Source organism: Cornus florida, unplaced genomic scaffold (genome assembly GCF_030987335.1).
Source record: "Cornus florida cultivar Cherokee Brave unplaced genomic scaffold, ASM3098733v1 CherokeeBrave_3.0.0_Hap2_Chr06, whole genome shotgun sequence".
Taxonomy (NCBI): domain Eukaryota; kingdom Viridiplantae; phylum Streptophyta; class Magnoliopsida; order Cornales; family Cornaceae; genus Cornus; species Cornus florida.
In genome coordinates this window covers 62708071-62724561 of record NW_026775576.1, presented here as the reverse complement: position 1 = coordinate 62724561, position 16491 = coordinate 62708071, and the positions used below count along the sequence as shown (strand labels likewise).

Here is a 16491-nt window from a genome sequence, read left to right as displayed (position 1 = left end):
TTAGTTTAATTTCATGTTATTAGTTTAATTGTAGTGTAGTGATAGCATAGTTGTTAGATGAGATGACAATCTATGCTAGTTGTTAGATGTTTCATACTTTTGAATGCAAGTACCATATGTCTCTAACCTTGTGGTGTATTTGGCTTGTGAGCTTAATGAAAGGATTAATGACTTGCTAGATATGTTGTGCTTTTCACATGCTATTTAGACAATATATACTTAATTGCTAGATATATTGTGCTTTTCACTTGTTGATTAGACAATGTATGCTTAATTGGTCACCCTTTCTAATTGAATCAACCAAACACACACACTCACCAATATTGCAACACACATTACCCTCATTAGTCACTAGTTAGAAGTGTAAAAAAGCATTGCTTGGTGGTGACCTCTAAACCCCAAGATTTCTCTCTCTCTTACTTACTCTTTGTTACATTCAATTACTTAGTTTAACTTAGTTTCTCTCTAGCTTAATTAACCAACCAACCATTTGTTTGATCACTCGACCTACTAACCCTAATTGCGATTCCACAATCAAGTACGGCTCCAACCCCTTGGGACGATCCCTACTCGCCCTAGCTATATTTATTGTGAAAGGTAGTAGTGGCTTCTATAAATGTAAAACTCTTGGCCCTCGCCTTAATGCACACTCTTAAGCTTATAGTGTAGGACGGCTAAGCACCCATCAAGGTGTTGGTTTGATTTTGAGAAGATTCATTGTGATGTTGCTGTAGGAACCTTGCCAAACCAAAATCACCCAGGCACGCAATCATGTCGCTATCAAGAAGAATGTTGCTTGGCTTTAGATCGCAATGAATGATTGGTGTTGAACATGTGGCTCAATTTGAGGCTTGCATCACCCATGACATCATCTTCTTGGCCTCCAAGTATATGTGTTCATTAAGCTTTATTCTTGGCCTCCAAGAATGTGTGCCCAGCAAGTCTTTTGAGTGGTCACCAAGTAGCCTCATTTTGGTGTCCCATTTTGGCTATAAATAGCCTTGCCCTCCATGGTGTTGAAGCATCCCAAATCAATTGAGTGAGTTTGTAATATCAGTTAGTGGGTGAGAGAGTTTTGATGTAATTGGGTTTTGGGTGTGAGCCACTTTGCCTTGTATCTCTTAATTTCCATAGTGAAATATTGTTCTGTCTTCTCCCCGTAGATGTAGGCATAGCCAAACCACGTAAATTCTTGTCTCGTTTGTGTGTGTGGCTATTTATTTTCTTGTCATTTATTTTCCTCTTGTTCTTATAAACTCCTATTCGATCCTTTTTCATAACAATTGGCATTTGGCAATGATTATGAAGATAATCCAAAGCAGAAGCCACATCAATAGCTACATTTAATCGCTGAAGAAGGTTCAACCTCTTTGGCTCTTGATGATCAGGTGTGACCTATTTCTGGAAGTACTGGATGCAACCAAGTCTCAAGACTCCCATTTGGCATGAATTCTAATACCGAAAACGAAGATTGGCGTTGTTGCTTTCTCTTCTTGACAAGGAGTAGAAAAAATATTAAAATAATCCCTATAACTACACAAGATGTAGGGATTATTACCTTGAGAAAAAGGGATGTTTTCTTCTTCCCTGGTTTATCAGTAGAGCATACTGGCAACTGTCATGCAGGTACGCCTCCATAAAGCCTTTTGTTTCCATAGATTGAAATCGCACTTGCATTCACTAAAACTCCTCTTGTAGGTACCTCACCCTTAAGATCATTGAAAGAAAGATTTAAATTCCGCAACAAGCGAATGATCCCTAGATCTTTTGGAATTTCACCGGAGAGGTTGTTGTGTGAAAGGTCCAATTCTTCAATGGCTTTCAGAGAACTCAAAGACCCTAGAATGGCTCCTTCAAAGGAATTATAGTGCATGAGAAGGCGTATGAAACTTGAACAGCTACCAAGACTGCTAGGAATTTCACCTGATTACTCATTGTGGGAAACATCTAATTCAGCAAGATTTTTCAAGTTACCCACTTCTAAAGGCAGGGGACAGCTGAGATGGTTTTGAGCAAGGTTCAGGGATCTTGCTAAAGATCACAAACCGTTAACTTCTGGAGGTATGGTACCACTCAGTTTGTTGTCATATAGATGCAAAACGCTTGCAATTTTCGAGAGCCGAAGGTATGCTTCCTTGAAAATGATTTTCTTCTAACCAGAGTAGGTTTAATAGAGTTGGATTTCCTATGGAGGAAGGGATTTCCCCTGACAGTTCGTTGTTACCAAAACCCATTTCTTGTACTTTATGAAGTAGTCCAATAGAGGCTGGAATATTTCCTTCTAATTGATTGTGATGCATATTTAGAAACCTGATGCTTTGGAGATTTGCAATGCCTGTTGGAATATTTCCAGATATTCCATTTCCTCCCATTGAAAAATATTCGAGTTTGTTTGACAGGCTGGCTATGGAACTAGGCAACGCCCCTACAAAATTATTGCTGCCTAGAAATAACAATCTCAATTTGGTACAATTAGTCAAAGATAAGATGAAATTCAGGTCATTGGCTTTCCCACTCCCCTCAAGAGTGTCATACATACCAAGCCAGTGCAGGACCTTTAGTTTTCCAAATTTGATAGACATCCCACGAGAAAATCTGTTCATAGAGATTTCTAGCAATTCAAGATTTGAAGCATTTGACAGTGAAGCTGGAATGAATCCATTAAATTTGTTTTCCCAAATACTAAGTCGTCGAAGATTAGGAAGAGTGAGTCCTAAATTCTGAGGAAGACTTCCTTCAAGTTGATTATTCGCTGCAGTGAACGCAGTAAGTGTTGAGAGACTATAGATAGATGGTGGGATCTAACCAGATAGCTCATTCCCCTCTATCACAATAAGTGTTAAACTTTTCAGTTGGCCTAGCGAGTCAGGGATACTTCCTTCAAGTATATTGTTTCCCATTTGAAGAGCTTCAAGAGATGAAAGGTTCCCAAAAGAAGGTAGGATGGCTCCTGTCAAATTGTTGGACAAGACGTGTAGGGTCACCAGCTTAGACAAGGACCCAAGCTCCACCGGAAGTTTCCCTATGAGCTTGATGTTTCCTATAGCAAGAACTCTCAGGTTAGAACAGAGTGAGAGGCTGGCTGGAATTTGTTGCTCCAATGAGTTGTTGGCCAAATTCAGAATTTGCAGCCTAAATAATAAACCGATTTCATGAGGGATTCGTACGTGGATGGTGTTGTTTGAGAGATTTATAATTCTGAGGAAACTAAGGTTTCCAATGGAAGGTGATATGGAATCAACCAAATTGGAGGATTGCAAGTTCAAGACGGTGACTCTTTGATGGCGGCAGCCACATGAAACACCATGCCATTGGCAGAAATAGAGATAGTCATTCCATGAACTAGTGACCTGCAGCATAAGATCATCAGTCATCTTCGCCTTGATGTCAAGCAATGCTAGCCGATCTGCCTCGCGTCTTTCAAACATGGGGGTGGTGGGAGAAGCATTATATAACAAAGGCATGTGCATGCACAAGAGGAGAACAGCAGCATAGGGAACAAATGATTGGTGTTTCCCCATGCTCATGGCCCAAGTACTATACTGTTGAGAATAAACAACAGCTTATTGAATTACAACAACAGAGAAAGCTATTATACAAACAATTTTGGGAGTAATATGTAGACAACTATTTTCAATATCCCTAGTTACTTGGTTAATTTGGTTCATTAGTGCAACAATATTACGTGGGGGATGGGATACTTTTGGTGGACTTTTGGCTTCCAGGTGACCAATGATCTCCATGAGGGTAGTTTTTCTTCAAGGTCTTAGAAATTGCTTAGTGCAAATATGAGATTCTGACCATAAATATTTCCATCTTTGAAAGACTCGACTGCCATTCCACAAATTAGAGAGATGCAATGCTTAATTAAAAAGTCCATTCCGCATTTTCTCCAAGCCCGAATAGACTTCCAGACCTGAGGTCCTGCGCGGATGTAACACGAATGGTCGCAATTATCCAAATTTGTAATTCTCGAAATTCACTATGAAAAAGATTTACAATAGAGAATTTACTGTCTGTAACGACCTAAGCCCGTAGGTCCGAACCATTAGCCGGGTCCTTAATTGAAACCGAGGTCAGATAGGGACAACACCATTTTTTCCTACGTCAATACATATTATACGTGTCATTCCGGATTTATAAAAAAATAAGTAATAACAAATAAATAAATAATAAAATAAGATTATAGCTACAAGGTATATCAAAATGGTCTACTAACCCATCGAACCCTGTGGAGGAGCGTCGTCCACCACTTGCCATCCGTGCCCTGAAAAATATTAAATATAAGGGGTGAGCAAATTGCTCAGTAAGTGGTGCCTAAGACACACCTCTTGTGACCACGTGAATACAAGCAATGAATAGAAATAGAGGATATGGATCATACTATGCCGGGAAAGCATACAACGTTAAATCCAATTTCAAAAATAACAATGTTGTGCCTTGATATGTGATGCCATGAATGTAACGACCCAAATCCACTGGATCCGGATCATTAATTGGGTCCTTACCCGACCCAAAATCATCCAAGGGTAACACGGTCCTTTCACGTTAAATTTATATTTTTAGAGTCCAACAAGGACAATATGGTCATTTGTCACATTTCTAGTGGTTTAAGACTCCAAGGACATAATAGTCATTTACTTGTGTCGCGTAATAATTAAGGTAAAAATTCAGGGGCCAAACAATCATTTCCGTAGTTAAAATATAATTAATGTATTTTATTTGGGTCATAAAGTAAATACTCACAACTTTAGATAGGTGGTAAGGAATAATTAGGGAAACTAAATAAAAAATGTATGGAACAGGAACCGATCAACGTGTATACATCACACGTCAACTGGTTTAGGACGTGTATTGTGGCGACCCTGGTTTTTAGACCAGCATGTCCTGTGATGAACCGAAGATTTGACCCGATAACGGATCCGATATGCGGAAGCGAAAACAGAAAACAAGACCCTAAGAAGTCAAATTGACCTTCCATGAGGTCGTGGAACTCAACAAGAACTGATGCGGAAGCCAAAGATCGAAAATATGACAAATAAGCCCCCAGGGGCAAAATAGTCATTTATGAAAAATGTAGATTCGGGTGCCACTGAGCACACCGCTGGAAGGACAATGAAAAACTAATCAAGATGGACTCAAGAATCGCGTGATTCAGAATCCGGACGAAGGAGAAATGGCATGACGAAGAAAAACGAGCACTTAAGGTAAAAAGGGTAAATAGGTAATTATCCAGGAAGAACTGGGTGCAACCGAGCACACTGTTGGAAAAACAGCGAAAAATTAGTCAAGTTCAAAAAAAAATTCACTTGAATCGGAGTCCGGACGAAGGAGAAAAGCCCAAAAGAAGAATTGACGTCGCGGCGGCCCAATGAGGGGGCCATGACAGCCCCCCATGCGCACACCCATGCACGCCCCGCGCGCGCTGGGCGCACACACGGCTGCCAGCAGCCCAAAAGCTGCTATGTGCTTATTTTCCAGAAAAATCCAGAACAGAGGCTGAATTTGGAGGCCTGGATGAATTTTTTTGCAAAAACACAAAGAATAAATCCCCCTCAAAATTGAGTTTTCTACATGACTCACAAATAATTAAAAAAAAAAAAAGCAATGTAAAATACCCAAAATTCCCTCCCAAGAAATCTGGTCCAGAGGGTCGAAAAAGCTGCTATATAGAAAACTGAAAGCTGAACTTCGTAAGCGATTTCCAATGCCAAGACAACATTTTCTGGAAAAATACGGAAAAGAAACCCCCCCCCCCCCTAAAATCATGTTTTCTATTCAACCATGTTGAAAGAAGAAAATAAAACTACCGTAAAAGGTCCATAATGCCCCTAGATCAGAATATGCAAAAAAAATGCAAAATGAATTCACAAGAGGCTCAAAACACAAATGATAAGGTTTTGCCCGGAAACGACTATGCACGCAAATGTAACTTACCTATTTGGAAGTGCTACAATGGTTCACGACTTAAAAATACCACCGATACAAAATCTGACCCCCCAATGGGCAAAAAGGCAAAAATGGAACTTGGAATGAAAACTCGGAATCTAAAAATACAAAATGGAGTCAAATGACCGTTTGGTCCTTGGCCACACTTCATATAAGATTAATAAGACCCTATGAAAGAATGAGAATAGAATTCCCACACCCGATGCAACCATGGTGAAGCATTGACTTGCGATTTTTCAAGATTTTCACAATATTTCATGAAGTTAAAAAGTACATAGAATACAATATAATGGTCATTGGCCTCCGGCCTCATCTCATACATATCAAATACAGTGAAAGAAGTGTACTTAAGTACATATTACATACATGGAATCAAATATACATATTTTGACATATAAGTCTACAAAATGACATTTCATACTAACATTTGCATGAAATGGAAACTTGAAAGCTATACGACATCCAAGGAATGCTAGGTGTCACGAACCAAGTCTTTGTACCTGAAATATGCCTTAGTATCGTAGGGGTGAGTAATATAAAGCTACTCGTAGGAGATGAGCATGCATCGACCTAGCATTTTACAAATTTATCACCTTAAGGTGAAACATGTTAAAGGGGCTCATGCCACCTAACGTCTATGTCTAAGTGAGACTTGGGGAGCATCCTAAGCTACCTTAGAGTCTAAGCAACAAGAATCATGATATACATACGTGTATGAAACGAATCATGGTTAGGATAATCCAAAGAACACGACAAGAAGAATGCTTGAGCATAGATTAACATGAATTGCATTTTCAATACAATTAAACTAGGTCTAGAGTAATCCATACAACATGACAAAAGCATATTTGAATACAAATTAACAAGAATCACATTATCTATACAATTCAACAACAAAAGAGCATATTATACAATGCAATAAGGTTTAAGTTCTCAAAGCCATCAACTTAGAATCTAAAGCACAAAATAACAGTAGTGGTTCATGCCACTTAACGTCTATGTTATAAATAAATCAATAGGATCAATCCTAAGCTTTATGAGAATATCAAAACACGATTTTCAATATCGATGCAATTTAACCAACATTGGAACTTCCAATACAACGTATAAAGCACAATTTCACAAAGTTAACATCCTGTAACTTAAAATGGAACGACAAATAAGAAACAACAAGTTACAACATCATCTAGTTATCAACTTGAAAATGAAATGCGAAATCAAACAAAGTGGATACTCGGACGTCACGCCGGATCAGACCGACAACATAGTTACTTTAGGGTTACTAGCCCATGGGTAACCTCCCTATGTGCGCACTAGACTATATAGAGGGACTATCCCCCGTACTAGAACCACATCCTAGCCATAGTCAAACAACAACATCCCTAAGTTTCCAAAATCAACAAGTTATGCAACAACGCATATATCAACAAGAATATGCAAGATAATCAACTATCTACCAAGCACATCCAAATTTGGAAACCTATACAATACATGCTCTAAATCCACAACTAATATGATATGATGAATGTCGAATCTTCAGTGTGCGATTCGTTACACGTTATGCATGAAAGATGTTAAATATGAAATGTGCGAATCATTACACAAGGCAACAATATATTCAATAAGGAAAACATATTATCACGAATGCAAACATAGCAACTATGCTATCCAATGTTCAAAACATAACCAAATGAATATACAACAAGTTTAAGTCCATGATTTGAATATAGAAATCACTTCTAAAACACAACTAGATCATGGAGCAAATTGATAGAATTTAAATAGATAAACACAATTAAATTCTTTAGATTTCCGATTCAATTTCAATTAACCTCAATTTAATACATGTTAAAGGGCATGACAAGGTCATCACCTATATCCATTCTAAAACTCAATTAGGTTGTTAGAACAACAAAGTAGAACTTTAATTAAATCATGCTAATTTAAATTCCAAGGTTCTAAAACAACTTCAAATAGTCCCAGATTAATATATACTAGTAAACAAGTCATGGCCAATACAACTATCAAGTTAAAACCTTAATTAAGCTAATGGGACCACAAAATAGATTTTAATTAATTCTTTTAATTAAAATCTCTTGATTTTCAAACTTAATCAAATGCTCTCAATTTAACATATCTTAGAGAATATGTCAAGGACTAATTTAATATCACATTACAAATTTATTTCATTCAATTTAAGACCATGTGACTTAACCTTTCACTAAAGTAAAATATAATTAAAAGTTACAATTCTCATACAATTAATCCCAATTTAATATATGTGAATAACTATACCTAAGCTTAATTTTCTAACATGCCACACTTCAATTTCAAGTTGTATATCACCATGATGATTAATCTTAAACATGGAATTTAATTAAATAAAAGGTTTCAAAACCTAACCAAATATTCCAAATCAAATATATGTGAAGCTATATGGCATGTAAATCAAAAATATCAAGTCGGAATTTAAATAGAGTGAATAGTGCACTCAGGGCAAATTAATTAATCAAATTAATTAATAATTACTAATTTTCAAAACACCTCCAATCACTTTCAAATTCAACTATATTGGAGAGCATGCTAAGGCCTAATTTAATATGCTAACGCATATTGATTTCAAACTAGTTAAGGCCATGTGAATTAATCTTTCACCTAAAATAAATACACGACAATGTTCCAATTTTAATACACGACAATGAGCATATCAAGGGGCAATATGAAATCATGTTACATGTTTAAACCAAATCATGAGCAACCGGAAAAATTAGATCCCGTACAAAAAAATAAATAATGAAATCTCTAGATTTTATATTTAATCATGCAAACAAGTAGTATAAGCATCACAAGCATGCTATATAATAAGAATTTAAACCTAGAACATCCCCTACCTCAATTTGAGATGAAAACCTCAAAAGCCATTAAAACGGAACGGCTCCGAATCCGACAAAACTACTACATTTTGTCGGGGACAACGCCGTGAAGATAACCCCCATCAAAATCATAACTTGACCTCAAAACCAAACTCAAGAAATGGTCAAAACTAAATTCTAATAAGGGGGAAAGGTAGAGCACGGCGAGGGGAACAACAAACGTTAAGGCCGAAGACTGTCCATCAAGGAAAAGTGAACCAAAAGAGGAGAGAAAAGATGGCAGCACCCCTTAGGCTGCCATGGGAGCTCCAGGTCGTGCATGAAGAGGGGAGAAGATGAAAAATGAAATATCTCACCCACCTTTTATAGAAATCTCAAAAAGTGCCCCAAACGGGCCCCACCGAGTCCGAAAAAGTAAAATTTGAGCAAACGCGCTAAAATGGCAAAACTTTGTGAACAAAAAAGATTCAAAATGATAAATTATGAACAAGTGAAGAAACGAAGTTAAAAACCGAGTCCCGACCAGAAAGTTATGCCCAAAACAAGTTTAGCGCAAACCGGGGCCAGAAACCCTGAAACTGGAAAACATCGACCAGGAGGAAATTCCAAGAGTACACAACTTGACGAAATGTGAAAATGAATCCTGTACGAGGATCCAGGCTCAAAATAAGACATTTTGCAATAACTTTCATTAATTGCACAATGGCCCCTCCAAAAAGTGAAAACTGCACTTATGGCCCAGAATGAAAATATCTTCCAAAAATATTTTCATAAAAACCCCTGAAATAAAATATCTTCAAAAGATAATTATGAAAAACACCCCAAGAAAAGAAAATAATTTCAAAGAACTTTGCATCCATACCCCTATGGACACCGGGAGTAACCAGAGTACTTTCTTGAAAAAGTGAAGATATGTATTTCGTGGAAACCACGCAAGATCAAGATTTATGAAGTCAAAAACTAACTCCGAGCATGAAAAGTGAGGTTGTGCCAAAAACTGACAAACGGGAATAAGACAGAATAGGGAAAAAGACGAAATAGCGCATAGTATCGAAAAACGAAAAATGTGAAAATGACTCGGTCCTCAAAGGAAGTTGTCAATCCACGTGAAAGAGTCTCAGAAACTAATTTCAAGCACTCGAGATGACATTAAGCCACACGAAATAGAGCTCAGAAAAGAAAATTAAATGAAAAAAATTCATTCGTAAAATTTCAGGAAAAATAAAAGGAAGGCAAATGACCGAGTCGTTACATGTACAGTGGAAAAACCAACTGCCAGGATACTGGTCGACGTATGGAAGGCTACACGTCAACTGGTTAAATATGTACAGTAGAAATGCTCACTGCCAAGATACCGGTCAACCTGTGGGAAGCTACATGTCGACTGGTTCAGGTCATTCGGTCGACGTATAACATTTCACGTCAACTGGTTTTGGGTCATCCACACTCAATTGCTCACTGTCCAAAGAAAACCGAAATACACAACTTTGATAACTAACCACCTACACCACTACACTCACATACATATTTAAATACATTTCAACACCTAATATAATAACACCACCACATTGTTAACACAATTTACAACACGGTACTTAAAATACACTGAAGGATTTAGTGTGATTAAAACTTAATTACATTTCCCCAATGGCCATACACCAAAATGAATTTAAATATTTCACATGTTGCAAAATAATACAATTTTGAGTTAACTTCATACAAAATCAGGCCTAAATACAAAAGATAGCAAAAGAGACATTTTTCTGCTCCAGGCTAAGACTGCGGTGGATTGTAGTCTGCCATTCATAACTATATTTGTGAGACCCGTCTTCAACCACGTCATGGTCATGCCCAGAAAAATGGTAATAATGAGGTGAGCACAACGGCCCAGTAGGAAATGCCTAAAACACACTCATTAATGACCCAGTGAATCCAAACAAAGAATGGCATAAAAAAAGAGGGATCATATTTATTTTGGGAAAAAATATACCATCACATATAATCCACACCACTAATACAATGTTATGCAAGTCTATGAAATGAGATGTCTCTTCCCATTTCTAAAGCCTTTACCCAAATCAATTTCCTTTGTTTGCAAACCAAATTCCCCTTTTCTTGCCCGTGCTAATGCATGAATGCCACATACACTTCATTACCATAAAAACTCATAAGTTATACCACGAACTTAATAGCATGCCTTATCCATCAAATACTACCACAATTTTCATGTTCTCAACTACACAACCAAAACATGTTAACAAGTAAGGTATAATTTAAATTGGTAAGAAACTAGCACAATTACCACATAAGAACACCCAACTCATTTTTCATAGAAAAACTTCAACAACCATAACAAAAATTCAGAATTTTCTCATGTTATACTCACATCATTGGAGATAATTCACTAAAATCAAAGGTTTACGGTTTAAGAACCCCTACCTCAAGGAAGCAAGCCAAACAAGCCCTAAGCTTCCCAAAATTTCGAAATCCTTCCAAGCCCTAGCAAGATTGATATCAAATGGAAGCCCTCTCCAAATGGATCAACTCTCTCGTTTTGATTATCACAAAAAGCATAACTTAAATCTTCTAAAAATAGCTTGGAAGCATCATGCAATATAGATATATATAAATATAGAAAGAGAAAATAAAACTAGTGAGAGAGAGAGAGAGAAAGCCTCGGCCGAATTGAAGAGGAGAATTGGGTTGATTTTTATGAAATTAATTCCATAATCCTAAAAGTGCCACTTGTCAAAAGGTGTGTATGCTGCAACTTTTTGGTTAGTTACTCTTTTACCCATCTATAATCATTAAAACTTCCTCCATGTCCCAATAAATATCTTCTACAATGCAAGGATATAGGTGTATGCATAAATGTGTTAAAAAACCACAATGCCCTTCACTTAAATGAGAAAACCGGGAGAAGTTCCCGAGTCCGAAAATCGTTCGGGCTTCCGAAAAATTCTAAAAATGATACCGTCACTCCTAATTGACTCAAAATGATAAATAAATAAATAAATAAATAAATAAATAAATAAAATTCAAAACCCTCACCTCAAGGAAATGACCAAAACGACCATCGAGACCCGCGTGGCATGCGAAACAAGGTAAGGATTAAAATAATCTAGAAAAATCAAATAAATTCCCGAAAATTAAAAATAGGAAAAATCAGTAACATTACAATCTCTCCAACTTTAAAAGATTTCGTCCCCGAAATCAACCCACCTCACATGAAAAAGACAAAAGGACACAAAAACAGAGTACGTCTCTGAGTACCTCACGCAACACGCTACCTCGATAACCTCAACACGAAGAATCCCCGTCCCATATCACTCGCAACCCTGTGCTTGTGACCCAACGCAACCTCGATCGAACAATGACCACAACCACACTTGATCACATCACCCACAACAATTAACTGAACGAAAAAGGCACTACAGTGCCGAACAAAACTCTCTACCACCATCTATAAGCACACGAGGCACAAGCCCCCAACAAAACTCCGTGACTCCATTGAGTCCTGACCACTGAGAACCATTAGGATTGCTATCCTTCTAACCAGAACACACCACTAGTCGATACTAAATCCGACTTCAGTTAACTCACACAAAGACACGCATAACGAAAAGAATCCTTCAATCCACGACACTCAACCTAGGTTAAAACCAATCCGATACATGAAATCGCACTAACGCGGTCCACACAAGACATCCTATCAAAAAGCTATTGGATTCCCATGCACAGTAGGTCCAACCAGCAGCGCCTCACACAATCCGCGTTAAAAGCCCTAAGGCCCACAAAACAGTGGTTACAAAACCGTTCAACGAGCCAACACGCGAGCTCAACCTGTGATCCCAAATAAACTCTTAAAACCGTATCTGACAACTACTGCCTTCAAAACTACATCATAGCCTAACACCCACGACTAAAATCAAGAGAACCATCCAACCTATCAAATGTACCATCAGGTACCCGGGAAAATAACCCACCAGCATAGCTCAGGGATCCACTGATCCAACAACTGAAACTCCTTAGACACGTAGTCCCATACCGAGTATGCCACCATCCACGACAAGTCGCCTGAACACGTACAAAGAATATCACCAATCCCAAACGAGACTCACTCAAGATGGAATCGTACTACCACACATACACAACGTACAGCACCGCACTCCTACTGTCACTGAACATACAAAAATTAATGATCGTTGACCTTTGATCCGACATTATGCTAAGGAAAGACTGACTCAGAGAAATGGTTGGCCAGGCCATTCTCATCGTCCCTCTGACCTTAACACCAACGTCATTCTTGTCCTCAGGTCCAATCCTCTAGTACACCTACACACCAACTTCTACGTCTAACTCTAGACACACAGTCTACCCTCCTCAACACACGAATCAAGTCACAACTACCAGGCACTACTGTTAGCTCCGAGACCCTAAGAAAACATACACACCAGTAAACAAATCACGTCTCACATCGCATCAGTCATAACCTCTCAGAACAATTCCCACATAGCAAAGGACTTCACCTCCTACCATGGAGATAAGTCGGACGATCCAGAACAAACCCTCACTCAAAATCCTAACAAAGGAAGGGAACTCTAAAAAGTTCTTTCACCTGCTGACACGCACAACTCCTATGTGGAGATACAAAACTCACAGATGACAAAATCCTTGCTAGGACCAACATAAAAAGAAGGAAGATTAAGTCCTTCTACCGCAACAGAACAGAATACACACTTATCGATATCTCGCACATGATATGCTGAGAATGAGGAACTATACTGAGACGAACAACTCAATTTGCAATTCATACACCTAACATCCACACGTAATAAAGAACGGTGCCCCTTTCTAAAACACTAGGGCTAGACAACGAATTCTAAGACATCGCGTCTCATCATGCCCGAAGAAAAACCTTAACAAGTGAAATTCTAAACCTTCCATTCGTATAAACAACTAGGTAATGCTGACCACTACATCAATAACCTATAAAGTAACATCGTTAAAAATTCTTTTGTCATCAATCCATCATCAAAATCATTACATAATAGCTCAATTGCCTACAAAAAACACATCATTATCTAATAAAACTGTCTAGAATACTCATATAGTCTTACAAATACATCATTGTTTCATTACACAATAATCGCAACTGGTACATCATTACAACTTAAATCTCATAAAAAACTTCTTGATCTATATCCTGTCCCAAGGGCTCACACCAAGCATCATCAACATCACCTGGTCCGGAACCACACTACGGGATACGTCCACCATCTGGGCATAGATGAACCTGACATTGCACAAAGTGCACAAGCATCTGTCCAAGCTCACGGGTAGCCCCCGTTACCAGAACAACTGTGTGCAGGCATCTCCTGTCACACCCAAACTCGCAGGTATCCCCCGCTACAGAACTCGCAAGTATTCCCCGCTACAGAGTCACAGGTAACCCCCGTTACTGTACCAGACTCACAGGTATCCCCCGTTAACACGACACGATGCACTGACAACAACATGACAAAACACACATGTGACAATGCGACATGATTCCTAAATAACTATGCAACATAACTGACAAACTACAGTGCAACACGACTCACAGACAATAATGCAACACGACTCACAAGTGACCATGCAACACAACATAACTCATAGGTAGCCCCCGTTACAACACGACACAACTCACAGGTATCCCCCATTAACACGACACGATGCACTGACAACAACATGACAAAACACACATGTGACAATGCGACATGATTCCCAAATAACTATGCAACATAACTAACAAACTACCGTGCAACACGACTCACAGACAATAATGCAACACGACTCACAAGTGACCATACAACACAACATGACTCATAGGTAGCCCCCGTTACAACACGACACAACTCACAGGTATCCCCCGTTACATCACAGTCATAGGTAACCCTCGTTACATCCAGCACAACTGTGCACAGGCATCTGCCTAATCTCACAGGTATCCCCCGTTACATAAAAATCAATCGCAATAATATCTCATCTCCTCTATGGAAAATCCCTCTTCATGTGGCCTGACTGACCACACCGAAAACAAACTCCGAAACTAGGTCTATCAAAAGGACACCCTGCCTTGCGGTGTCCTAGCTGCTTACAGTGATAACACACCACACTCCACTTAGAAGATTATGAAGAAGCACCAACAATAGGAGTAGCACCTGCCGTCCGCTGCTCCCGAGAAAACAATGAAACATCCCTGTGCCTCTTCCTGTCCTGACTCCTAGAAGAAGTACCCACATTCGTACTTCATTCCCGAGAGCCCACAGTACCACTCCTTTCTTGCCAATCCTTAACTTCTGCTTCTACCATCAGTGCTCTCGTGACAGCTTCTGAATATTCCTTTAATCCCAAAAGTGTCACCCCTAATAGAACGATTTAGGCCATACACAAAACGCCATGTCTTCTCCTCCTCGTTCCCTAACACATCCATAGCGAAACGTGAGAGAGAAGTGAACTTATTCTCATACTCTATTACTGACATGTCACCTTGCTTGAGACTATCGAATTGCGTCCTCAATTCCCGTCTCTTAGTATACGGGAAATACTTTTCAAAGAAAAGACTCTTGAATGCATCCCAACTCATACTGTCAATATCATGCGCGTTTGTCATGGTCTTCCACCATGCTGCCGCATTACTAATAAACTTGTACGTAGTTAAGGTGATCTTCAACTGATCATCGGGCACGGCTATTGCCCTGAAATGCTTTTCAACTTCATCTAACCAATCGTCCGCTACCAACGGTTCTGGACCTCCCTCAAATGTTACTTTCATGAGTTTGTTAAATTGAAGCAGATATTCAAGATTCCGCTCCATCTCCGTCTCATATGGCTGAATAGCCGGTTGTGATACCACTTGAGGAATTGTGGTACTCGTTAATTTCTGAAAGGCTGAGGCTACAGCCCTAGCTACTAAAACTTCATCCTCCGATACTTGTGGATCATTATCCATCTCTCTATCTCGGCCCTATCCCATTGAAACCCTGTCTGGTTGGGATGGCCCTTCACCTGCTCGCTGTCCAACTTCATTCAGATCCATCACTTCATGTGGTCTTCAAACACGATTTTACAATGACAACCAAATGATCAAAACAAGGATATAACATAGCTCAATCCGGCCACGAGCTACAGTGCTCACACCAATCGTTCGATAAGATCTAAACATTCAAAAACGTAGAAGTGATCAAACCCCTCACTAACGTGGATCAAAACCTTCCGCAACTCAACATACAACACTGTCCCAAACACCCACACCCGTCAACAATGAAACCAATAAGTCATGCACATGTCCACTCCTTAGTGGATGAATGACCACAACGTGAACCTAAGCGTGCAACTACGTCCCAGAACAGGATCATAACTATCATACCCAACTACTTGTAATAAGAACTTGTGTAACATGCTATTAATAATACAAAACATTTAACAGTTAAGCACGTAGTCAACTAAGCATGCTTTCATCAACAGTAACAGTCAGCAATTAACCACATTACGAATCAAACATGTATCAAGTAAACTTAATCATATAATCAGTTACACATAAACATTTAACGTCATACAATTAGGCATGTTTTAAACAAATATAACCATTTCATTAATCATATAAATAATTTCACGTAAACATTTG

The 16491-nt window shown here is 38.7% G+C and overlaps 1 protein-coding gene across 1 annotated transcript; it reads right to left on the bottom strand.

Moving 5' to 3' along the window:
* Positions 1 to 1618: 1618 nt before the first annotated feature.
* Positions 1619 to 15106, bottom strand: LOC132314199 (LRR receptor-like serine/threonine-protein kinase EFR). The gene is made up of 6 exons (XM_059813092.1): positions 14963 to 15106; positions 14119 to 14256; positions 2807 to 3542; positions 2540 to 2752; positions 2225 to 2443; positions 1619 to 1923 (listed from the first exon to the last, which is right to left on the bottom strand). The coding sequence occupies exons 1-6, from the start codon at positions 15104 to 15106 to the stop codon at positions 1619 to 1621; spliced, it is 1755 nt and encodes a 584-aa protein (XP_059669075.1).
* Positions 15107 to 16491: the final 1385 nt, after the last annotated feature.

Bases quoted from the DNA above. Each gene is read 5' to 3' on its own strand.
- LOC132314199 (XM_059813092.1), bottom strand. From the start codon at position 15,106: ATGTGGGTACTTCTTCTAGGAGTCAGGACAGGAAGAGGCACAGGGATG. The intron at 14,257-14,962 runs GTAAGCAGCTAG...GTGACTCTGTAG, and splicing joins GAGTGTGGTGTGTTATCACT to CGGGGAATACTTGCGAGTTC. The intron at 3,543-14,118 runs GTTCATCTATGC...TATTCTCAACAG, and splicing joins TGCACTTTGTGCAATGTCAG to TATAGTACTTGGGCCATGAG.